This window comes from Brachyhypopomus gauderio, chromosome 19, assembly GCF_052324685.1.
Source record: "Brachyhypopomus gauderio isolate BG-103 chromosome 19, BGAUD_0.2, whole genome shotgun sequence".
In the NCBI taxonomy this organism is placed as follows: domain Eukaryota; kingdom Metazoa; phylum Chordata; class Actinopteri; order Gymnotiformes; family Hypopomidae; genus Brachyhypopomus; species Brachyhypopomus gauderio.
In genome coordinates this window covers 4,545,742-4,571,370 of record NC_135229.1, presented here as the reverse complement: position 1 = coordinate 4,571,370, position 25,629 = coordinate 4,545,742, and the positions used below count along the sequence as shown (strand labels likewise).

At 44.3% G+C, this 25,629-nt stretch overlaps 2 protein-coding genes across 7 annotated transcripts in view; one reads left to right on the top strand and one right to left on the bottom strand.

Annotated features, from left to right (window-relative positions):
• Positions 1–1,229, bottom strand: part of zcchc2 (zinc finger, CCHC domain containing 2) — a 21,692-nt gene extending 20,463 nt beyond the window's left edge. For both annotated transcript variants that reach the window (XM_076981227.1, XM_076981228.1), the window contains exon 1: positions 302–1,229. In XM_076981227.1, coding sequence (XP_076837342.1) covers positions 302–1,045 — 744 coding nt within the window. In that variant the 5' untranslated portion in view covers positions 1,046–1,229. The remainder of the gene's footprint in view (positions 1–301) is intronic.
• On the top strand, positions 1,199–25,629 carry LOC143482731 (uncharacterized). Of its 5 annotated transcripts, none has more exons than XM_076981231.1 (32): positions 1,199–3,564; positions 4,705–4,788; positions 5,568–6,185; positions 6,483–6,617; positions 6,945–7,508; positions 8,000–8,165; positions 8,308–8,533; positions 8,652–8,825; positions 9,509–9,586; positions 9,678–9,689; positions 9,800–9,883; positions 10,009–10,062; positions 10,262–10,315; positions 10,495–10,548; positions 10,807–10,860; positions 10,991–11,038; positions 11,124–11,177; positions 11,445–11,498; positions 15,059–15,112; positions 16,534–16,578; positions 16,728–16,781; positions 17,311–17,364; positions 17,505–17,558; positions 18,241–18,312; positions 18,461–18,496; positions 18,987–19,031; positions 19,131–19,163; positions 20,301–20,447; positions 21,767–21,821; positions 22,614–22,805; positions 23,757–23,834; positions 23,935–25,629. In XM_076981231.1, exons 4-32 carry the CDS (start codon positions 6,533–6,535, stop codon positions 24,117–24,119), a joined length of 2,865 nt encoding a protein of 954 aa, XP_076837346.1. In that variant the 5' UTR covers positions 1,199–3,564; positions 4,705–4,788; positions 5,568–6,185; positions 6,483–6,532; the 3' UTR covers positions 24,120–25,629. The 5 variants fall into 5 exon arrangements, with proteins under 5 accessions (XP_076837346.1, XP_076837345.1, XP_076837344.1 ...); XM_076981230.1 differs by having other exon boundaries at positions 5,463–6,185; XM_076981229.1 differs by having other exon boundaries at positions 4,705–4,792; positions 5,463–6,185.

Here is a 25,629-nt window from a genome sequence, read left to right as displayed (position 1 = left end):
AGGACGTCCCGTGTTTAATAAGGCCCCGCCCACTCCAGAGTGAGAGTGACTCCTATTGGCTAACCGCGCGCTGACCGGCTGTCAGTCACGTGAAACTCCTTTCTCGGTCATCTGATAACGATAAAAACACGAATCAACACCAAAACAACACGAGTGTTGACGACTATGTTGACGAGTGTGCCAGATTGAGATGTTAAAAACAGGTTAATGTCGCTCTCTGCTGCTTCCTGTAGATATTTAATCCGGTATTCTAAAGAAAAGAGGATAAAACATGGTGAGGGACACTAGACACACGAGCTACCAGTGTTGAAGGTCCGGTGGTCCTCCGTTCTTCTAGCAAGACCTCCACGTTCTCCAGCTGCGTCCGGACAACCTCCCTCTGATGGAAAGTGAACGCCGGGTGCAACGAGGCCATGGTGAAGAGCAACGCCAGCTGCTCCAGAAACACCGGTTCCGAGGCCAGGTCCGACCCGGCGGGCTCGGTGCCACCCTCGCCACGGTGGGCAGGGTGGTGCCTGGGGACCCCATGCGGGCGAAGAAGCCCACTGGAGCAGTTCCTCAAGTGGTAGACGTCGATCCGGCCCAGTGTTCTGTACAGTATCCCCGCGCACTCCCTGCTTTTGGACCCGAGCAGGGACAGATAGACCAGTAGCCTGGACAGCACGACGGGGTCCGTCACGTCCATCAGGAGACCCAGATCGCCCGGGCTGTTCGCCCGAGACTCGAAGTCCCGCAGGACGTGGAAGTCCTTCCGGGCCAGGTCCTCCAGGCAGGCGCCCAGAAAGCGGAGCTCCAGCGGCTGGCACATATGCAGCAGCCCGCACATGAACTCCAGCCGTCTGGCCGGGCTGAGGTGTAACCCGAACCACTCGAACACCGCCTCCTTGTCCAGCCGCGGAGGACGGCCCCGGTTCCGGCCCGGCTCATCACACCCGTTATGAGCGGCCGTGTCCAGGGATGGATTAAACGGGTGGGACCCGCACTCGTCTCTCTCCTCCGTCCCCCGTCCTCCCTCCTCCGTCTCCCGTCCTCCCTCCGGCAGCATGATCAACTCCGAACGCGGATCCGCCGAGCGAGCATCGGTACCGTGGACCCGCCGGTGTCGTCCTCGGACCGTTGTGTATGCATTCGACAAGAAACGATCGACAACTTCGACGGGAATGCCGTGAAAGCGGCTGTCAGCAGCCGGGTCGGTGCGGTTGTGCTCGGTTTGCCAGATTACTCGTTCGCCGTGCCTCCAGAAAATTATGTCAATCAAACGTTGCCCCGCCCACCCGCCGACACGCCCACTGAACTGCTGGGTCCTAAACTTCCATTCTAGTAACATTGCTGAAGCTACAGTGTAGGGTGAAGTGTTTTTTTTGGGGCGACAGTTGATAAATAAGAAATAAGTTGTAAACTGGTCCCCTATTTGTTAAGCTAAAAATGTCACAAGTATCACAGAGGATTTTCGCACGCGATACTTTATCTGTCCTAGTTGTTTGCTGATAAATTACAATCTGTCATTCATCCAAGGTAACCGTGAAGGTCTACAAAATAGGATGAAAATCCACGTCGTGTTAAATTACGGGTAATTCTGGCAACATTTTTAATCAGTCCATCAAGACGGAGGTGTAGTCTTGTAAACATAATTAAAAACTCATTCTTTCCACTATGGGGCGGTATTGCGTCACTGCTGACTGATTCAAAACTAGCTGATCAAAACCGCCAGTAACCCCATCACCTCAGCAGGTTCAGAGACAGATCTCTCAAAACATCCTGGCCCCGTTTCAGTAACGGGTTGAACGAGCCCTCTCCCACTTCGACTTACCATTTCCCCTCGGGACAATCCCGGACATCATCTAGAAATCTTTGGGCAGTGAGAATTGCAGAGGCTGTGCTACTGCTGGTTTAGATGACGATGGCTGGCCTACATTGAGTACTAGGAAAGGCAGTAGGTACAACACAAATAGCCTACTCAAAAAAAGATAGATAGATAGATATCGTCTGTATTGTAAATTAAGATGCCATATTGATTGTAAGCGAATACAAGCATCTACACACAAACAGAGTATGCATAGCATGAACACACACAGCACACTAACATACTATGCATAGCTTGTTTATTAAAACCATGCGGCTGTGCCACAATTTCTCCAGGTACAATCGTAACCTGGGATCAAAATACAGTTTCTATTTATCTGGGTTGCTCACTATGTTACTCAACCTGTTTGTCATAATATATGCTAGGAGTGATGTTACTTTGCTTTGGTGTCATTTTAGTTTTTAAATATTATTTCTTTTCTAGAGTATATAGAAGAAGATGAACATAAAATGAAAAAAATTTAATAAAATGACTATATTAAACATTAAATATTAAATGCATGAGTTGCCAGCCGACTGCATGAAACATGGAATCGGAGCGTGTGCAAAAGTAAATTAACCACAGCTACATTGGTAAAGTCAATTGGGCAAAAGATTCAGCTGAAACATATTAGTGCTTGAGTAATTAATTAAGCAGACCTAACGAGACATCACTGGGAAAAGATTTGAGCTACACTGATTAAAAGGCAGAGGAAACCAACCAAACCCCTGTAGCACCAAGGCGTAAAGCACACAGATCAACATGCTGAGAGGAACGGAGACATTCAAGGACATCAGGACGAAGGTGATGACGTCCCATCAGTCTGGGGAAAACTACAAGGGTGGGAGCCAGCTCCAAAAGAATCCAGTGCTATCCATCCACTGTAAGACATCATTTACAAGTGGAAGCAGTCAAAGCCACTCACTGCAACAGCCCGGAAGTGAATAGCCATCAAAACACCAAGAAGCACCAGAATTAAGAATAATTCAGGTAAAAGGCAACCCACACATGACCTCCAGAGAGTTGCAGATCTCTCTGGCAGCATCTGGGATAAATGTACAGGCAAAAAAAAAATCAATAGTAATGATTCATAGGGGAGTTGCTAGAAGGAAGCTTCTCCTCTCAAGAAAGAATGAAGATGCTCGTTTAAACTTTGCCAGAGAGCATTTGGACAAACCAGAGCCTTTCTGGAAGTCCATTCTCTGGACAGGCGAGTCCAAAATTGAATTATTGACCGGCACCATGTTTGGAGAAAAGTCGACAATATAAAGAGAAGAACCTCCTCCCAACAAGGAAGCATGGTGGTGGAGATGTGAAGGTCTGGGCCTGCTCTTCTGCCTCTGGACCTGGACGACTATATTACACAGGAACCATCAATCCCCAGGCCTATCAACAATTCCTTGACCTGAATCACCTGCCGTTAGTCAGGGACTTGAAGCTGGGCTGGACAAGGGTTATGCAACAACTCAAAGTATTTCAGCAAAACTAAGGAATGGCTTAAAGATTTGTTCTCTGGATTGGCCCAGTCAAAGTTTGGACCTCAATCCCATAGAAATTCTGTGGCAAGATCTGAAGCGGGTGGTACATGACAGATGTTCCTCCAACCTCTCATCTGGTGGAGTTCTGCAAGGAGGAGTGGGCAAAACTCCCAAAAAGCAGATGTGAAACACTCATCTGTGGTTACAGAAGATGTTTGGCTGAAGTAATGGCTGCAAAAGGAGGTGCCACAACCTACTAACTAAGAGTTCACATGCTTTTGCACTTGGCAGACTCGGCTTTTTGAGTGAAATTAGATTTGTTGAATAATTTATTTATATATATATATATATATAATTACACACACACTGGTGAGGGTCCTGAGGGCCTTTTTTGTTTATTTTTAGTCACGTTTACTTGTGCAAAGAAGACCTACTCTTCATTAAACACAATTCTTAGTCTTTTCATGTGTTGGACAGCAAAGAGGTTTAAAGAGAATGTGTGACAGTTGACTCGGTCAAAGGGCAAAGAAGAATTGATGCAATAAACTATACAAAGAAGATTATGCAAGACAAAACCAGTGATGTAGGCTTCATTTTAACTTTGGGGGAGGAACACCGCTTACACTACCCAAACTAACACATTGGGGGAGGAACACCGCTTACACTACCCAAGCTAACACATTGGGGGAGGAACAGGGCTTACACTACCCAAACTAACACATTGGGGGAGGAACACCGCTTGCACTACGCAAACTAACATCGCTTACACCACCCAAACTAACACCTTGGAGGAGGAACAGGGCTTACACCACCCAAACTAACACATTGGAGGAGGAACAGGGCTTACACCATCCAAACTAACACATTGGAGGAGGAACAGGGCTTACACCACCCAAACTAACACATTGGAGGAGGAACAGGGCTTACACCACCCAAACTAACACATTGTGAGCAGCATTAGGAGAACTTGCCCCCTCAAACTACACCTATGCAAGACAATAAGATGGAGGAAGTCTGTTTTTAATACAATATTGGATGCTTAATGGTGTCTAAAGCCTGTAAATGGTGTCTTTATACTGTAAAGAGTGAAGACAAATGTCTTCTGCGTATATAGTACAGTGAGTAGAGTAGGTGAAGATCAAGAGTGGTGCTGGTCTATTATGATGTACACATTCTCTGCAATCTTAATGGAAGATTATTTCTGAAGACATTAGAGGAAGGAGATTAAACACATACAAACTTATTTAGAAAACCCAACTGACTGACAGTGTGGCCATGAATAACATTTTACAGAGATGAGATCTAGTGGCTAATTTACAAACTGAGGTGACAAAATAATTGTCATGTGCAGTTTTATCATGTTCAGTGTGCCTTATTTCATAGAGGGAAAACAAACACCAAACGAAAAAAGAATCCCGCCATTCAGGCCACGAGCGCCCCGCAGCACACGGATGTGTTACCTTAAGTGTAGGTAGGTCTCCTATGTTCTATAAACTATAGGCCTACATCTAATTTAGAAATTCAAGTACAATATCTCCCCCTAGTGGAGATACTAGGTGTAAGTTACTCAAAGTTACTTATCACCAGATTACAGGTTCTTTATCTTTCCACCATGCACAATTAAATAGATCCTTGATGAATTCGAATTATTTTGTTGTTGTCTTGTTTTGTGTTTGAATTTTGCCAATATAGCAATAGTAATGATGGTGACCAGACCAACAATTTTAAAGAGCACTATAATGTTTAGTGTAATTGTAACTTCACTGAAAAGGGTCGTGCATCCTCATCCTTTCTTCTACTATACTATTTCAATACGATGTCATTCTAGTCACCTGAAAATGCCCAACAGATGGTGGCAGATTAAATCTAAACGAACTCTAAACTCGAACGATATATTTTATTACATTTTGTGACTTGTCAAGCAGTGGACTGTGTCTGTTTAAGTTTTATTTCAGAACCACCGGGGTTTCTGTTTCCCTACCTAAAAATGTAGGTGTAAGCATCACCGTCGGTAAGCCCACGTTTGATTCAAAATAGCTCGGCTAATATAAAGGTTTGTGTGAACACAGGATTTGTATGCAGGTCTGTAGACATATAAACACACGGGGGGCCATGTTAAAAAAAGCACTTCACCATTTCAGATGGAGTCCCTCCTTATGTGGTTTAAGCCGTGGTTTAAGCCGACGTCCCCTCCCCAAGATCCATCCTGTCTGCATCTTATCCTGTAAACATAGCTTTTCTTTCAGACACCGGACAGCTAAGAACGTGGCCGTGGCCAGCAGCGGTCATTTCATCAAACACCTAAGGTACACGGAAGTTGCCAACATCTGTGTTAATGTATTTGGCCTAAACCTTCACAAATATTTTGATGGTAACTAATTATACGTCTGGAGGAGAATAAGTCCATTGTCCCTTTCTCTGGCATTAAAGCACATCACACCCTAACGTTAGTCCTAATATTAATATAAGGTCCATAGACTCCACTAAATAACTTAATGGGTGTCAGGAGTGCTTATAGGAAATGTCTGCTGCACCGTTTGTGTCATTCAGCAGATTCGGCGCTGAACTCAAAAGCTGTTTGGTTTGATTTTCTCTGAAAGTGGTTTTTGTGGAGGGCTTGAACTCACACTCCTCCCTTCCCCTCCCTCCCTCTCTCTCTCTCTCTCTCTCTCTCTCTGAGCCCTCTCATTGAGTGGCCACACGTCACTGTCTGTGTAGCTATAAACATGGCGCATGTGCTCGTCCAGTCGCACTTCTACACAGTGACTTGATGGCAGTTGGTTGTTTCAGCTTCTCAGGTCCTTAGTTATGGCTTTGTGAAGCTAGAGGTGTTTCATACTTAATGGTAACGGAGTTGGCGAGTGGTGAGTGATGTGCAGTTATTTATTTTTGAAAAGATATTTTTGTTATATGTTAATGATGTAAAAAAAAAACTTTTCTCCACATGAAATTCATAATATGCAATGCATATGTAGTTATTTTTAGTCCGAGATGTACGTTTCATGTGGTGCATACTGTTAAGCCCGTGCAATAAAATGTTTGAAGATTGTGATGCATTTCATTATCTTTTAAAACATAGGAAAGCTTGCTATAGTTAGAGATTAATATGTTGACCCTTCCTTACTAAATTATTTTTGAGCTATGTCTGTGCTTGTACATAGGGGAGTTCTTAACTGTTGCTGTATACACTTTGATGCCTCGCTGACCTACAATGAGGAAATGGTTATTGGGCTCACTGGTGGTCAGTCTCTTCCTGACGCACTCAAGAGGCCAGCATCAGACAGACATTCAAGCCGGTTTGTTTTCAAATTGCTTTCTCTGAACTTTACTGTACATGCTTCTAATTAGCAACACCTGATGTGGAAATTAACACACTAGCTCAGTCATGACCAGAGCCGGAGTGGCTAATCGGGAGATTCGGGAGGATTCCCGATGGGCCGGCACATGTCAATCTCTAGTTTGGGCCGTTTGGGAGGGGAATATAATTTTGGGCCGGATTTGGGCATGAAACTCCCGGGCTGAAAAAGTGTCCCACTCCGGCCCTGGTCATGACAACTGTCACGTCCTGAAGTGTTGGTTAATTGATATTATGCAGACCTGTTGGTCCACTTTCCTGGGTTTAGGTTGTAGTACCACTCCCAATGACTTGGTGTACATCATCGATGGTTCTTCAAGTCTGGGGGCGTCAGACTTCGAAACAGCCAAACGTTGGCTCATTAACATCACCGGCGGCTTTGACATCAGCTCGCGACGCACCCAAGTGGCTGTGGTTCAGTACAGCGACACTCCACGCCTGGAGATCCCTCTGGGAAGGCACCAGGACACTCAGGACCTCCTGCAGGACATCGGCTCCATCTCCTACCTGGGAGGAAAGACCCAGACGGGTCGCGCCATCAAGTTTGCCACCCACCACATCTTCCCGTTCTCGAACCACACTGTGAAGGCCACCAGGAACCGCATCGCCGTGGTCCTGACGGACGGCCGCTCGCAGGACGACGTGGTGGATCCTGCCATGGAAGCCAAGGCACAGGGCATCGTCCTGTTCGCCGTGGGCGTGGGGAACGAGATCACCAACGCTGAGCTCGTGTCCATGGCCAACAAGCCCTCGTCTACTTACGTTTTGCATGTGGAGGACTACAAATCCATCGGGAATATAAGGGAGGTGATGGAACAGAAGCTGTGTGAGGGTGAGTTACCCCTCCGGGACATGCTGGGGTATTTTTTTGGGGAAGACACAACAGAATTAGGTTTGCTCTTTGCTTGTAAAGTCACGGGGTTCCAACACCATCTGACCTCAAGGATGAAACTCTTGATGTGAAACTTAAAGCAGCCTTGAATGCTGTCTCGTTTCCCATTTGAAATGTGTGTTTGGATGAACAGCAAGACAAATCACAGTCTACTCCTCATCCCTGCAGGGTTGATGGTTTAATTCCGTGTTCTTTCACTGATGCATATAACACAGCTTTCATGCAGTGGCTTAATTACATCCTTATCAAATTTTAAGATACACATTAGAGTTCAAATTTGTTTCATCTGTCTGCCAGGACTGGAAATTTGATGTATATTTTTCTGTGTCCAATCCATTTTTTTTTTACATGTTTATGACCATACATTTATTTTGGGGAGGCCGGGTTGAAGAAGGCCTGTGGATTCACTTGTCCCATGATGTGTTTCTCAGAGTCTGTGTGTCCTGCGCGGATCTCTGGAACGGTGAATGGGCAGAAGGGCTTCGATCTCATGAGTCTTCTGGGGATCGAGGCGGCGGCCAAAAAGGTCCAGGGGTCGCTGACATCTGAAGGAGCTTATCTTCTCAGTCCTCGCCTCAGCTTCACTCGCAGCACCAGGTTGTTCCTCAAACTCATTATCGACCCTAAAATCAAGGCTCAAATATCTAAAGATGTCAAGCGTCGGTCTACTAGTGCTGCTTAAATCAGGGGTCGGGCAGAACAAGGGTTCACTGAAGTGCGCCCGTGACCTCTTTCACAGAGAGATCTTTCCGGAAGGCCTCCCTCCCTCGTATGTGTTTGTGGCGACGCTGCGTTTGAAGAGCCCGGCGCACCGCATGAAGTTCGACCTCTGGAGGGTGCTGTCTCAGGATGGGGTCAAACAGGTCGCGGTAACGTTGAACGGAGCAGACAAGTCCGTCACCTTCACCAGCACCAGCACCGTAAAGAGAGAACAGACGGTCATTTTCAACGACCGCGGCATTAAGGTACAACAGTACGTCCAACGCGTGCAATTACTCCATCACGCGATGTGATAACGTCGACATGGCGTGAAAAGTGACGACGGAAACCGTTAATAGTTCTTTGGATTTGTTACTCCCAAAGAGGCTTTTTGACACAGATTGGCACCAGCTGAAGTTGTTGGTGAGGCCCAAACGCATCACCTGTTACCTAGACGACACACATGTGGAAGAGCATCTCCTAGAGACGGTGGTTTCCATCTACATCAACGGCAAGACGCAGGTGGCCAAAAAGGTCAACATAGAAACCACGGCGCCGGTATGTGGCTTCAACCAGTATTTCATCATTCATTCTGTCCTCAGCACATGCCCTGTATTAACTGGTGGTTACATTAAACTGACTGACAGGCAGACAGACATGCAGAAAGAGAGACTGACTGACTTACTTTTTTAGATATTTCCAGATCTTTGATCTTTTTGGAGGAAATTGATGTGAAACAGTAGCAAGTGTCAAACGTAAAATGTACACATACTTACACCTACAGAGGATGTTGTGCAAAACAGCAGATGCACTAGAAGTTAAAGACGACTGGCTAGAATGATTGATGGATAGAACGGAGAGAAGTATTGATTTGGCTGTGTGTGTATAAACAACAACCAAGGTTAACAGACAGCAGACAGAGTATGATTAAATAGAGGTTACATACTGTGGTATTATTGGTGCACAGATAATGTCTGTATACAGAGTCTGTTTCATTAAACCCTTGTTGAAACATTAACCCTTTAGGGTAGAGTGAAGACTCTAGCCTGTATTATTTTGAACCCACTATTTCGAGGCGCATTTCTAAGAAGTCCATATAGGCATCCATTATTGCAAGTGTCCTATTCTCGGGTTGACGGTGATAATCAGAAATGCTACAAACAGATGGAGACTGGGCAGAAAAGTGCTGGAACGTTCCTTCACGTTCCTTCACGTTCCCCGTGTCCTTCCATCCTGTTTAGATCGTCCTGCAGAAGCTGCGTCTCTACTGCGACCCGCTGCAGAGTCAGCGCGAGACCGCCTGTGAGATCTTCTCCGTGGTAAGACCTAGCACACCGCTCACCTCCGCCACCCTAACATCCGCGGGTTCCTCCATCTCCTAACCTACCTCCGCATGTCTCTCCATCGCAGGACGACGACAGGGTGAGTCTGCAGTCCAGCTGGGGGTTTGGACCCCCACTCATCTCAGCGCTCGGTGCCGCTGATCATGCGTTGGGGCGTCCTCTGATTTCTCACCTGTGTTGCCCCTTCAGTGTCCCGCAGATCGTCCTGCCGCAGTGGAAGCATGCAAGTGCACCAGTGGTAAACCTGGCCCGCCGGGCCTACCTGGACCTATGGTGAGTTGTGGATGGATGGATGGATGGATGGATGAGACGATTAAAGGATGTATAGCTCATGGATAGGTGGACAATATCTGTAAATGTATGGCTCGGAAAACCTGAAACGTGTGTCCTGAACACAGGGCTTTAGGGGTGAGAAGGGACGTGAGGGCCCTCCAGGTCCAGATGGAAAGCCAGTGAGTAAAACGCATTAACGCCTAATGGGCATCTTCAGATCCTTACAGGCATTAATGTTTCTGTTATCACAATAGTGCCACTGCACTGCGACTGGAGGTGCATCATCACATCAACGTGTGACTACTAGTTGGGAATCACACCGAATGAAGTGCTACTCTTAAGATGCTGTACTGTATGAAATCATATTTTCTCGTTAAGGGGAAGCCAGGAGAAAGAGGGTCACCTGGACAGCCTGGAAGAGGCGGGGAGAAAGTGAGTGATCGCGCCTTTTTTCTCTTTTTAACCCAGAAGCCCTAAGAACTACTTTACTCCAAAATGACAGAACTAGGGATCACTTAGCAAACATGCAACTACTGCAGCAGCTGTAACTACAGCAGAATGCTAGTTTTCACTCGTCGTGAGCATGTTTGACCCCACCTCTAAACTCTCAGGGTGAGGCTGGTCGCCCAGGACTGAACGGAGAGGCGGGAGCGACTGGTGCCAAAGTAAGTCATATAATCATACCGTAAAGTTAGCACGGGCCTCCCACACCAGCCACTTTAAAAATCACTTACACCTTTTTCTTAGCAATGTGCTCTGTATTTTTCACATCAAGAAATGAAGAGTTTTAAGTTTGCTGTTGGTAAATTTCGGGACATACCTTTCATAATTATTGTGTACTACATCATGCGTCGCCAGTCACAGAGTATGACATTTTCTCCCTCTTCAAGTTACCGAGTATGACATTTTCCCTCTCTTCACAGGGGGATATGGGAGTTCAAGGGCCCCCTGGACAACCCGGCCCCCCTGGACCAGTGGTAAGGAGAATCTTTAGCCACAGCAAATAAAGCTTTTTCTTGTATAAAGAATTGGCCTTTTCCCAAGGGACTTTTAATGCATACTTCCCTATACAGTAGCAAAGTGGTAGTGACATTTCTCATTCTATAGGGCCCTGGACAGTCTACATGGGATGATTTTGGATCAGAAGGCAGCAAGGTAAAAATATATGCATCCCATCTAGAACATACACGGATGTTTAACATTATGTGATCCTCACACGATAAACTTGCCTACCTTAAAGGAAATCTCAGGACGCCCAGGAGAGATCGGACCACCAGGGAGACCGGGTCCAGAGGTGAGCTGCCTTTTGTGATCACGCAATACCACTTTTTCCTGAAATGCAGTTTAAAAGTGTGTGGGTTTCACACTGTAACACACAATATAAGCAGAACTTTAGTTGACTGTAAAGATTCCATTGAATTATACACATTCACATAGGTTTGCTAATTCCTACTGGGACATTCTGACTGTAACTTTTGCAAGCAGACTAAATATTGTATTATATTTGCAATGGGCCGGGAAGGGAACTGTTATTATACAAAACAAACGTGTTTTTATGTAGGGGGCGCCTGGGTCACCTGGAAGACACGGACTTCCAGGCCTAGCTGGACAAAAGGTACAACAAAATCTATCATTCTGAAAGTAATTTTTTTTCCTTATAGCAATTAATGTTCCACACCTCTCGTTGTTGCTTTAGATGCCATGAAACATCCAGATCATTCTAGAAACTTCTAGATAATTCTAGGGTGATCTAGTGGTAAAAACAAGAAGCATAAGCTCACATCGATGGCACTACAGAATGTCAGAAATGTGTCGGACATTCGACGTGCTGGTTGCTCACATGGGAAAGTCTGTGCAACGGTATTTTAAGCCCTCGGGCATATTTGTGGCCGATCCTGTCTCGTTTCATCCTCTTTTTTGATTCTTTTTTTTGCTGGTGTTTGCCAGCAGGAGGCGGCCATCTTCCCTCAGCCGGCTATATAAGGAACCCGTGACGCCCAGATTCTGATGGGTAGATGACACACTTCTTTATTCATGCCTAGTTCCCTGTGCTTTGGTATGTAAGGCAGTGGGGCTGTTTAAAGTCTAAACATTGACAGAAGGGGTTTGCTAGTTTCTGGAGTTAGTTCTGGAATAGCAGTTAGCCTCAGAAGTGTGTTTTAAAATACGAGTGAGAATACATATGTGCACCTTTTGCTTCTAGATTATAACAAAGAGGTTGTGGGTACTGTGTTTGTAAGTTTTTGTTGTTTTGTTTTTGGCAAATGTTTAGAGATAAGGTGGCAAGTGGTTTGTATTGTCGTTATAGGAGTGAGTTTAAAGTGAATCTCCTCATTATACTATAAGTCAAAATATGTCGATGGTGTGTCTCTTTAACTGAGACTTCAGGGTTTTTTGCCTTTGGTAGGAGGTAGAAATGGAACATCTTTTTTTTGCCCAGATCTATTTTCAGGCCCTCTACATCTGCCCCTGCATCTGCTCCTGCTCATGGGAAGAAGTCCCTCCCACTCCCCCTCTGTGCGAGGGGAAAATGAGTGCTATCCTTCCACTTATTGGCCCATTAATCCACGCACCGTACTAGTAAAGAGCTTTGATGAAACCTCAGGGCTTAGTGTTTATATGGGTCTGTTAGGTAGATGTGACATTTGATGTGCATTTTTTGGGGTGCAAAGACAAAGCTACACTCACATACACACACACTCCATTCCAAGTTAATTAGAAATGGTTGTTAAAACAATTGTTGCTTAATGCTCAAATAACATATATCTAAAGTACTTCATTTCATCCAACAACCGCATTTATGCAAAGCAGAAAACTGGTCACCGCTGTAAGACACTTGAGTAAACAGTGCACCAGCGGGGTTTGGACGGGACATGGGAATTGGTGGTGTAATGTATCCACATCAGGCTGAGCAAAGCTTCCTCCACCCCTTCCCAGCACCCTTTCCATCCTGGCCTCCACCCTGAGATCGGAAGGCCCAGGTCTCTCCCCACGCCCCCCCCCTGCGCGGTGGCAGGGGCGGATCATTAGCCGACCGAGGCGCGGTTTGAAGCGGCGCGCTGGATGAAAGCCACCGGGCCGGGGTGGGTTCTCCACAACAGTCCGGCCAGCTCGGCTCTCTAATCACAGGGTTCGCGAGCACATGTGCGCGAGGCTGTAAAACCAGCCGCCCAGCGCCTCTTGCCTGGTGCCGTGCCCGTCCGCACGTTGCCACATCCACCGACGTGTTTAAAGAGCAGATACGCGAAGCAGTTCAAAACGTATCGGAATCCCTCGTGTAAAAAATCCCTTTGAAACGCTCGCAAGACCAAAGCGAAGGTGCCTGTCTCATAAAAGCCGCGTAATTGGTGCCCGGGGCTCCGCTCAGGGAAGTGATGTTAATTGCAGAGTGTAATTACTCCTTCTGCGCCGTGCGCTTTGTGTGAGGTCTTTGAATATCAAAGCCCGTGATATCCAGTGGCATCTTTTCTCGGCGATGAAAGGGTGCTGGGTTAACATTGTCCGCATCAGGGAAGGACACTCGCAATGAGAAGCATAACATGGAAAAAACTGTCCCACAGTTTCCACCAGGCCTACAGGTTGCAGGATGTATCAAGGGCTTTATCTCGTGGCTATGTGTACATACAATTTTGCACACACACACACACACACACACACACACACACACACACACACACTACACATACTATTTAGATTATCACTGAATGTAGCAACTTGACCTGGTATATGGTTGGGCATGTACAGTGTGTCACTGCGTGCACACGTGGCCAGAATTACCGATGCTATTTTTGAATATGCGTGATGACCACAGACGGACGTATCCAGAAAAGCGGGCCCTCCAGAGACCCTCCTTGGGGTTTCTGCCAAAAAAAGGTCGCTTGTAATTTGGCATTCGGAAAATGAACGAAATGTAGAATCTCACCAATATCTTGGTGCAGTTTTCTTGGGTGTAGCGTGTTTTAGATCTTAATAAGAGGCTGTCTCAAGGTTCATACTTGCTTTCCAATTAGACCATGTTTGAGCTCCACACGTACATGTAATTTCTTATGCGACAAATTTACTTTCTTCTTTTTTTACAATATGTAAAAATGTTGACTATTTTCAAACTTCCCAAATTTACCTTTAATTATATCTTGATGAATCAGATTGTCTTATATTAAAAAAAAAAAAAGATATTTACAGTTTACAGTTATTTATAGATTGGGAAGTCCTAGAAGGACACAGGCCTACTGTATACTGAATATTTAGACCAGTGTTGGGCTTATTGACCTGAAGGAAAAACGTGCTGATATGGGCTGTGGCTGACAGCCTAGCAGTCACTTCTGCTGTAGTGATTTGGGGTAGATTAGTTAGCGCTTCGTTTTCAGTTCTCTCTGGCCACAATTATCACCACTCGTCTTACTTCCTCAACACACACACACACACACACACACACACACATATACATGATGATGGTGGTTATATATATATATATATATATATATATATATATATATATATATATATATATTGTGTGTGTGTATGTATGCATATGTATGTATGTCGTTTTCTAAATGACAGGCTTTACTACTTTACTAATCATATGTTTGTCATAAGTTTGGCGGTTTGGCTGTTCTGTCGGCACACGCGCATGCGGCAGGCCTCTTAAAACGTCCGCTCTTCCTTCCGTGCTCTACAGGTGTGTGTGTGTGTGTGTGTGTGTGTGTGTGGTTAGTCACTCAGTGCAGCTAAGTTTTCTTTCGACCGAGGGTATACTTCTGTGGCTGTTTATCGTGTCATATCGCGCGCTGCATTGTAGAGGTCCTAACTGAAAGTAACACATTTAATCGACCACGTGCTTTTACTTAAATGCTTTAAAAGATTTCCCAGAAATCATGGTTCATGGTTTCATCTTAATTCTGCACCTCCTTAAAAGATGTTGAAAACAAATTGTTTCTGCTAATCATTTAATGTGTTCTTTAGATTCAATGTTTATTTATTTATTAAATAAATATTTATATTTATTATGTCGCCTTTGGCTTGCTCACTGGGGGCTAGGACTCGGCACTTGTAAAGCTGCTTTGTGACAACAACTGTTGTAAAAAGCGCTATATAAATAAAATTTGATTGATTGATTGATTTTTATTTTATTTTATTTTTTAGAATTCAATTTGCTTGTGTGTCTTTTTACCACAGGGTGAGAAGGGAGATGCTGGTGTACCTGGGATGGATGGACAGAATGGCATCCCAGTAAGTTCAGGTTACTGTTTTTAATAACTCACATCAGTAATTGTTGTCATCATCATCATCACTATCACTGCCATGCCTGGTTTTGACCTCCATGTGACCTCTCTGTCACGCGTGTGACCTTTCTGACCTATGTGTCTCGTGACATAACGTGACCTCTCAGCTGACATCATTGGGATGTGGACCAACTGTTCTATGGATACACAGGGAACTGAGTGTGAACAGACCTAACACACCCGATCATGGAGCTTTCATTGTGTCCTATACCATATAAAAGCACGGATGAGCCACAAAGTTTCAGACTCCAAATTTACTCATGACATGTGCAAAACAGCCTGGTAGGGCCCCTTGTCAACCCCAGGTACCATCAAAGCCAAAGAGCTAACCTCACTTAAACCTCACTTTAAAATAATGTTGAGCAAGAATGAAAGTGACTTTGCATAAATACGCTTCTCTGTGTGCCATCAAGGTTTCAGTATGAATATGGAGCTTCTAGATCCTCTGATCTGAGTTTGACATTTAATCTCATCTGAGTTTGACATTTAATCTCATCTGAGTTTGACATTTATTGTTACTGGGAGTCACCCTTTTGACTGAAGAGGCATTTTTCATCTTGTGGGCGGCTTTAGGAAAGGATATCTTTGCGATCTTTTACGTAGACATACTACCATGCATTGGAGTGCTATTTTAAGTCTCTGTGATATATCTGGTGGTTATAATATAGACCCTCTTCTCTGAGTCTGAATCTTTTTCCTGGGGAACAGTTTAGCTAGGCCAAAGCATCCCAGCAGGTGGAGACAGGACTATTTCTAGAAGCTAATTCAAGGCATTTCAGGGTTATTTCTAGAAGTCAATAAATGTGCTCTCCCTCATCCACCAGGTCACCAACTCCACCCCCAAAGCTGAGAAGAATGGGGCTCCTTGTCCCTTCAACACCCACACCCACGTTTTCATTCAGATCCGCCAGCAGGCCTCTGTACGGAGAGTCTGGACGTAGGGAATTTTCTGCTTAATTATTGAGCAGCCCCGCACTCTTTCACTCGAGAGCTCGCTAGGGAGGTGCTTCCTGTTTACAGCAAACAAGGCTGGTTCAAAAAGCAAAATCTCCGGCACCCAAACGTTCCCGAGGGAACGTGGGTGGGGGAGCTTATAAAGCAAGCGTGGCCCAAACAACCCGACGAAAGCATCCATTTACGTTTTCTCTCTCCCCCGATCTTTAATCTCGCCTCCCTCGTGTGCAGTTACTGTTCTAATGAGGGAGAGCCCCACTCGCCCGTGAAACAAACAAGCTTCTGGGCAAAGCCAAACACCCCGAAACGTTCTCTTATGAAAAATAAAGAGAAAGAAGCATTTTTTAAAGTGTTTTTTTAGAAGCATTGAAGCCGTTGAATGGTGGACAGTTTACTGTGGTGTCTGTCCTTCAGGGCATCAGAGGACTTCCAGGAGAAATGGGCCCGTTTGGACCACAGGTGAGAGTTCACAGGAACCATCACACGTGCGTGACGGTCATTCCCTCAGCCCTCTGGGACAGGGAGCCTGCCATGGTTTGAGTATGTTAATTTTATGTTGATGCTGTTGATTGTATAAGCAGCAGTTTAAATGTGATCAAATGTAACAGGGTGAAAGAGGCTTGCCTGGGCACTCGGGAGCGCCTGGATCGAAAGGACCTCAGGTATGAAGAAAAAGACGGTTAAAGAGATTTCAACAGATCTCTTTACGCTACAGTTATTTCATCTGTTGTGTGGGTGCTGTCCTTTGCTGGTTTTATTGTATTGCATCTTAACTTCCACCCTTCTGTGTGGAAAAAAAAGATGATACATTGTAATCAAGGGCCCAATATCCAGCAGTTTGACTAAAATAATCATGGTATGCTATTAAGTTCAGTTTGATGTATATTGGATGAAGGTTATGTTATAATCATTGTATCTCCCTTTAAAGGAGAGAGAGTGTTTAGGGGAAATTCTGTTCCGTGATTAACAAAACGATAGAATGGGCTTGGTAGAAAAGTGTTTCCTTTGCACATATGCATCTAGTGTCAAAAAATTTGTATTTATGCTACCTTGTGTATGAAAAACATGCTTTTATATGATGTTACATGTTTTAAAAGAAGGTCATATTATTTGATAGGACACTGTACGTAACACTTGGACGGAGTATTTTGAAAGGACAAACGTATCGTTTTATCAATTCATTCATTTCAGGGACCTCTGGGTCCAGCTGGGCCACCTGGGCCAGAGGGTCCATCTGGACCAAAGGTAATTAATGTACAGTATGTGTGTGTGAGTGTGTGAAAGAGAGAGACAGAGATCTTCACAGATCTGAATCTTCACAAGGTGATTTTTCTCTCGCTCCGAGTGTTAAGGTGTGAAGGTAAGAAATATCTGCTCTCTTCCAGGGGGAACCTGGGAGGAGAGGGCAGGTTGGCCTTCCAGGAGATGTGGGCTCTAAGGTGAGTGCCTCTCACAGCCGCTGACGCAAACTGGGGGTTTGCCCCCCCCCCCCCCCCCCATTTCTTTCTTCCTCCTCCTCCTCCTCCTCCTCAGATCTTAAGAAGTGATTTTAAATCGATATCTCTGACGTTGTAGTCAAAACCTAGTCCGCATTAAACCTTTCTTTCTAATTTCTTTGTCTCAGAGCCACCAGTGAAACGTGTGCTAGCACTAATCTCCTGTGGAATAGTGGAAGCACCATTAGCTGTGTGAACCTTGGGAACTTCTCATCTCCCATTATTTTGTTCAGAGGATGCTACGCCAAAATTGTGACGCTTCCCTTGATTAGAAGTCGCTTCCTTATTCTGCTGAATTTTTAAATTAGGCAGCCTGCTGTCAAACTGACTCACCACAGGTTCAGTGAGGCTAACTGTGAACAATATATGCAACGAGCGTCCACCCAAGCTTGCTAGCGAGCAGAATTGACGTTTGAAGACACAACCACTGCAGTGAATGTGTAGCAACCAGCTATTTTATTTAAAAGGATTTAAAGAAATCCAAGGTGCTCTATATTTGATCTAAATTCTATTCTTTACACATGTTCCCTCTGTTTTTCATACTTTACATTGCCATGTAGTTTTTACTAACTACACATTTTAGTAACTACAGCCAAAGTATCTGATTTTCCCGTATTTATCACAGGGTTTAGATGGACTTCCAGGACCTCAGGGTCCCCCGGGTTTTAGAGGCCTACCGGGTATAAACGGCCATAAGGTGGGATTCCAACATCTCCTCACCAACACGATTTCACTCAACAGTCGACCCATATCAGTGTGTATTGTTTGTACTGTTGATGTTGGCAACAGTGGAACGGGCTAGTGTGTCACGCCTGCTAACGCTTAGCGACCGCTTGTGTTTATAGGGCGAAATGGGAGAACCTGGTATCAAAGGAAGTCAGGTACAGTGGCTACACCACAGATGGTGGTGGTCTACGTAATTTCTTTTCTTTTGTTCTTCCTGCATTAGCACAGTGTGTTTTAGTCACTACGTGAGTTGCGCGCAGTGACAGTCAGCAGAATTTCAGACTGCAGGTTTCACAATGCCAGTTCGTTCTGAGAATGATGGGAAGGGAGCTCAAACATCTGCTGTAGATCGCCACGAAAAACGTCACAGAAAAGCTTCTCTAAACGAGAGCTCAGCTATCAGAAGTCTGTGCAGAAATCATGCAGACCGTCAGTCATTTGGGAGTGAAATGTATGCCCTCTTTTTACATTTTTTGTTTTCAAATGTTTTCAGTAGGGCACTGGAGTATATCTAGTGACTCTCAGTAGGGCACATGAGTATACTCTCAGTAGGGCACATGAGTATATATGAGGCTACTGGCTACATACAGCAAAAACTATTCATTTTTTATTTTATTCTCACTGCCTGGTGCTTGCTCTTTCTAGGGAGAGAAAGGCACTGGAGGATTCCCTGGCATCCCTGGAAAACCCGTATGTGAGCTCTTATCCTAATGACCAAAAGTATTTGTGTGGCACTTTATATGCTGGATAACGAACAGGTGTTTCTGCTGTGTAACTGCTACTTTTCAGGGAGAGGCAGGGCCCAGGGGGAGTAAAGGAGAGGTATGTACTGATACTCACACATGCTTAGGGGCTTTTGTAACTGCCTTTCCTGCTGAGTGTCTCTTGGAGTGGGGGTGTTTAGCTCATGACAGCAAAAGAACTTCTTTTTTCATTTTCGCCATGTGAAACCTTGAGGTGTATTGTTCAGCTTGAGCCCCCCCCCCCCCCAGCTTTTTCTTTGTGTCGTGTTTACCACCGAGGTCACTGTGGGCCTCAACCTGAATCCCGTGTGCTGCCTGTAGCCTACTGGAGGGCCAAGTCCAACTGGCCAAACTCACTTTATTTTCAAGGCAACTGGGCAGACTTGGCCATATTTTCACAGATTAAGTCCTACAAGGCTTTGCTTACATTAACAGCATTGACAGACATTCAAAGTGGCACACATATATTTGTCTACCAGGTGGGCTACAGGGGTGACCAGGGCCCGACCTCTACCCTCATGACTGATCATATACACATGTTGAGAATTAGAATATTTGGCAGATTCTCTTATCCAGCACAACTCTTATCCCGCATATTTATCGGTACGAGTGTATGTTTCCTGAAACCCAGGAGCTCCGTACTCGATGCGGTGAGCTACATCAGTAAAGCAGGGAATGGCTAACGAATGGCTTGCGTCAGTACGCTAACGGCTGTACTAGCTAGTGCTTTAAAGTAAATATATGCTATAGTCAGTGTTTCCACAGCAAACGCCTTTGTCCACTTGATATTTTAATTAGTTCTACTTTTGCAAGTTTGCATTTTAAATTGTCCCGTTAACATTTCTCTGTGATACGTAGGTTAAGGATTAAGAAACACACACACACACACACACACACACACACACACACACACACACACACACACACAGACATGTCTTCTAGTAAAAACAAAACATAATACAATTGTGAAAATAATTTAAATGTCTTGAATCCAGCTCTAAATACAAGTTTGTGATGTTAATATTAAGCCAGTCTCAGAAAGGCCTTCTTCAGAAAAGCTAGATGTTTAGTCCAAAGACACCTTAGACAATTTTTGTAATCTAATTCTTCTAATTTTGAAATTGGAGAAAGGTTATTCGGAATTGTTATGGAAATCATAATGGTTGAATCCATTCACACCATATTTTTTAATTAATTCCCTCTTTTCACACCATAGCAAGGTACAATTGGAGAGCCAGGAAGCAGAGGGCCTGATGGGAAAACAGGAGAAATGGGCTTAGAAGGTCCAACAGGGCCAAGAGGATTTCCAGGCCAAGTTGGGTTGCCAGGACAACCAGGACTCCCAGGTTACCCAGGAAAACCAGTGAGTAATCCTCTAATGCAGGGCTATTCAACTGGTGGCCACGGGCCAGAACCGGCCCTTTAATGAATTTGTACCGGCCCGCGTCCCATCTCCCCATAAATAATAATAAATATTTGATAAACCGCAGTAAAAATAAATAACATTTTATTTACGAATTTACAGCCCCCCCCCCCCCCCCCCCCCCCCCGTCAACACAACGTTGTAGCCGATAACAGACCGAAATAATCTCTACAACCACAATCGTCTTCATCTTCCTTCTGAATAAAGTAGAACTTCAGTCCAGTCAGTCCAACTGGGTCCAGTCAGTGAAGTCATTGTTATTGTGCAATGCTCATTCTTATGCGGTACGCAGTGACTAGATTTCAATCTTTCTGGGATATTGCATGTTTTTTCAATTTCCTGATTGCCACAAACTTGGCAAACATGTGTTGAGAGGCTACAGCTTCTAACACAAGTGGCAGGAAGCCCTGCAATTGAATTATTTTGAAATGGATTTGATTTGTGTCCCAGTTGTGTGTTACATAGTAATATTATAAGGTATAGACTATATACTGATCTTAATAATATCTGGTTTTGGCTGATGAGTTCACAAAATACTAACAATACTAAAAAAACACTCAATTTTGTACTAACAGGAAGTGATAAAGGGCTGCTATGCATCATTATACCTGATTTTCTCCCTTGTTTACAAATATGGATAATTTAGCTGCCGCCAGCTAGCTAGCTAAGTAGCTAAACTGTGAGCTAGGAGGATACCATAGCTAGTTAATTCACACAAATTAATAAGCATTTCAAACAGCTTTCTTACAAAAAGTAAGCATTAATTATATTTAGTAATTATTTTACTTATGTACCAAGAATTAGAAGTTGTAGTCACATTTAAACCTTTGTTCTCTTGTCACTATCGATGCTAAACTTATCCACCACTTTTTCAAAAACAAGTTAGAAATACGTATGCAATTGGGATGCATCTGAAATGTACTGCTGAGAGCTAAGAATACCTTGCTGTCTGTGGCTGTTATGACTTTCAGAAAATACCTTTTTCACACCTTTGGGTTTTTGAAAGAAATAATTTTCCTTTGTGGTTATTTTGAACTTTTATTTACTGTAGATTATGTGTGTTGTGAGGAACCGTGAGATCTCGGGCATCCAAAAATGGGCTGTTTTGCTGTTGGGATTGATTTCATCTTGCTACCCAATTTCCTGTATAGCAGGGTGATGAATAGCCAGCTAATCTGTACCACTTCATTGCTGGTTCATGGTAAACCTATATTCAGTGGAACAAACAACTTATCTGGGCTGTCCAATCTGTGTTTCAGGGCAAACCACCATCTGAGGAACACCTAATGAAGATCTGTGCATCAGTTCTACAGAGTATGGTTCCCATGACTCTTACTTTTTAATCTCTTAGTAGATGCGTGACTCTATCTGTACTCAGTCTTATCACCCTGTCAGTGATGGTGGAGCTGTGGTAGTTTCAGTGAGTGTCCATCTCGTCTAAGCTGCTTTTTACTGCATGAAACTGGCGCGGCATGTCAACAGTTGGCCGTGAGTCACTGTGTACTTGGTGCGTTAGCGTGGTGCGATACGCAAACCTCTGCGAAGGCCACTGTGTTGTCAGTTAGCGGAGCGCTGGAAACATCTGGAGAGGTGCCGAGTTGTTTCACTTCTCCATTACAGAAGGAAACAAACCCATAAATCTGTACTACATGCAGTTGCTCAATTCATACTCCTCAACAGGAAAGGGCATTTTTGGTGTCTCTGACGCTTTAGCAAGAATTACATCATCTGAACCAAAGTCCTTAGTAGTATAAAGTAAATATTTTCTTTTTTAAAGGCAAACGGCGACCGTAACTGATCAGGATTCAATTCATGAATATAAGCTAACGAGGACCAGGTAGCATAGTCAGATTTGCATATTGGTTTCATTCATTTTTTAGCTTTCACATCAATGCTAGCATTCCTAAGTCAATAGCAATGGAAGCTTTACCCACAAAGTATTCCTTTAAGGAACAGCATGTTTTCAGCATGTTAAAATAAAAGAATAGATTTATTTTTCTGAGCTGCAGTTAGTCACGTTAGCACTTGCAGCCTTGATTAATACTATCTGTAGCTGTCAGAAACCCAAACTGTGTCCAGGTGACTCGTCCTGTTGCCCCTAAACAGATCAACTACCACAGCTCCTCCAGGTGATGTCACCCAACAGCTGCCAAAGTTGTGAAACAATCAAGGGGCCCCCAGGTGATCCCGGCCCCCCAGGACCCCAGGGCCCAACTGGAATGCTGGGATATCCCGGCAGGCCCGGAGCTCAGGGATACCCAGGACCACCAGGGATCATGGGCCCAGGTGGAGCTAAAGGTAAGGGATTAAAGGGTGGGTTTTTTTTTTGAATGGCGGGGTGTGATAAATGTGGCTAAATAAATGAGTAATGAGACGTCAGCTTCCCGCCAGCACCCCCAGTGTGGTGGCAGAGGCGTTTACGTGGCATTTTGTTTGTGTTGAACTTTTCTCTTGCTTCTGTTGCATGTGCTGTGTTCTGGTTTTGTGGGATTTTTGCATTGCCTACACATTGCCTGTTACATGTATACGTGTGTTAGTAATTGATAGTTGATGTTGCATCGGCTTTCTTTTCTTTCTGTGTGTGAACACTTTTATGCTCCTCTTTGTTTTCTTTTAAACTCTTCTGTTGGAGACTCTCTCTTGCTTGCTTTCTTCTGGAAATGTAAAGCTGTCCCCATGCGTCCATGTTCCCATGGCCTGTCTCATTCCTCCACCGTCCCTGTTCACGTCCCCGTACCCGTCACAGTTTCACCGATCCACTGATAGTTTGTGCTGGTCTGGCCGCACCTCCCCTGGTCTGGCCGGGGGGTGCTGTGACAATGCGTCCACCCCAGCGGCCTGCATCTGGCAGCAGTGGCTTCCTTCCTCTTGTTTATGCTTCTCTGCTGCATCTGTTGTGCCACACTACATACAGGTGGCATGTGTGGAGTCTCATTCGCCGTGTCACCTGTGCGTCTTATTATCTCGACTTTATTTTTACGCCCTTTGCATTTGTATGTCTGATTGTTGATCATTGAAGTTGTGTTGCCGTTTTTATGTCACATTCATGCACATTTATACTCCTCTTCATTTTCATTGAACCCTTTCAGTTGGAGGCTCACATGACATAAATAAAACTGAAAACAAGTCATACCACTGTAATAATATCATTAATAGAACCTTTTTACATATTTAGTCATTTGCGTATGTTGTATTATTCAGTACTTGATTTAGAAAGTGCTTAAATAATAATAAAATCTTGACTTACAGGTGAAGCTGGACCCATGGGCATGAAGGGTGCCAAGGGAGAGGGTAACACTGGACAACCAGGTCCACCTGGTCCCCAAGGTATGTTCATATCAGCCCCCAAGGTATGTTCATATCTGCCCCCAAGGTAGGTTCATTTCAGATAACTAAGATCCCATTTGTCATGCAATTTTCCACACAGGTATGCAGGGACCTCGTGGAGATGATGGAGAAGGGTATCCAGGCCCTCCAGGGCCCTCAGGTAAACATGGCTCACCTGGCATCCCGGGCAAACGGGGCCCACCAGGAACGCCAGGCATTTGTGAACCTTGTTACCCGGCCTACGGCCACCCAGACAACCATTTCAGCAAAGGTCCCAACTTTTAGCACGGTCCTTCATGCCACACCCACAGGACGGATAACGGCACCTGCAACACCCTTCTTTGCAACACCACGTTGCATTTCAAGGCATCCCGGCCTCAGCCTCTGTGGCCTTGTGTCCAAACAGCTGGCTAACCATTTGAAGTGACTCGAGTGGATCCATTTTTTCTTCAGATTAATTACATTTGATATTAACCTATGTGCTCTTTACCCTGAATAGAGGGTCAACTGTCTGAAACTGCTTGTGTGTGTATTAGTTTTTTACTTGAGATGATACACCTATGTCTTCTTGTGTTTATCTAGAATCGCCTAATGTAAGGTGCAAGTATTTCCTTTGTGGCAGCCTTCAACATCCCAACAGTATGTGCAGTTGCAATGCAATACACGAGAGTACTCTTGATATGTATAGTAGGGCCCAGTATTTTTGGGGCACTGGTTTAGCTGTCGTTTGATGCTGAGATTGTTTTCAGTCTTGACCTGTTTCACTAAGCTCCTCTGACATTGTTACTAATAGCTGGAAAACATTTTTTCAAAGACATCCTTCCTGCAGTGCTAGCAGTAGCAATGGTAATGCATTGAGGACCACACAACTGAAGTCAGAATCTGGTGTTAGTCACTAAGTAAGCTGTGTGTTAGGACTATACATGTGTAACATTGGAATTAAATACACAGCCCCCGCCCCAAAAGAAAAACACAACAAAAACAAGAACAAACAGGTTGTTGATATTCAGTTTCATATGAGAATTTCTCAATATATATAAAACCATAATTTGTTTTATGGTATGTGATAAAATTAGATAAGCTCTGACATCTGGGGTAGAAAAGGAAATTTAAGATGAAAAAAACCTACACTCGAAATGTTTCTAAGTAAGGACTGCAAGTTTCATATTCAGTCATATTGTTAAGGTCGGTTTTCTGCCCACAATACACTATTAGTCTCACATCAGTACTCTCAAATGAAATTGCATGAATTCATGAATTGCATTGCATTGTAAATAGACATGTGCATTGCACTGCCTAAAGCTACCTCCGACTACAAGTGTCTGTCTGTTAGCTGGACTGTAATTGTTGGTTGACTTCTGGGACTATTTGTGCTCAGATTTTCTCTCTGGTTTCTAAAAACACATTCAGAATCCTCTTTTTTTGTGTGGGATGGATCCATGCCTAAAGTTTACCGTTTGTGTTTTGTGGACTACTACATTAAATGTTTTTGAATGTTTGTGTTTGAAGCTCTCCAGCACACCCATGCTGTCTAAGTCACTTTGTTGGTCACCCTTGTATGTTCAAACAGCAACCAATGTCTCTTTATTGTCTTGCTTTAATGCATGCACTCTTGAGGCACACGTTTTTTTCATTATGAGTGTCTTTTTTTTTCTTTTTTTTTTTAAGAATGTTATTTGTGATTGTTTTCCCACCTGTGTTCATTTATTTACTCATTTAATTTATCTGTAGTTGGAATTTGAACTGGAACCATTTTAATGTCATTTTGAATAAATAAACTTTTAATTGATTAACA

Coding starts and splice junctions, on each gene's coding strand:
- LOC143482731 (XM_076981231.1), top strand. CDS start 6,533: ATGAGGAAATGGTTATTGGGCTCACTGGTGGTCAGTCTCTTCCTGACG. Junction 8,826..9,508: donor ACATAGAAACCACGGCGCCG/GTATGTGGCTTC, acceptor CATCCTGTTTAG/ATCGTCCTGCAGAAGCTGCG. Junction 9,884..10,008: donor CGGGCCTACCTGGACCTATG/GTGAGTTGTGGA, acceptor TCCTGAACACAG/GGCTTTAGGGGTGAGAAGGG.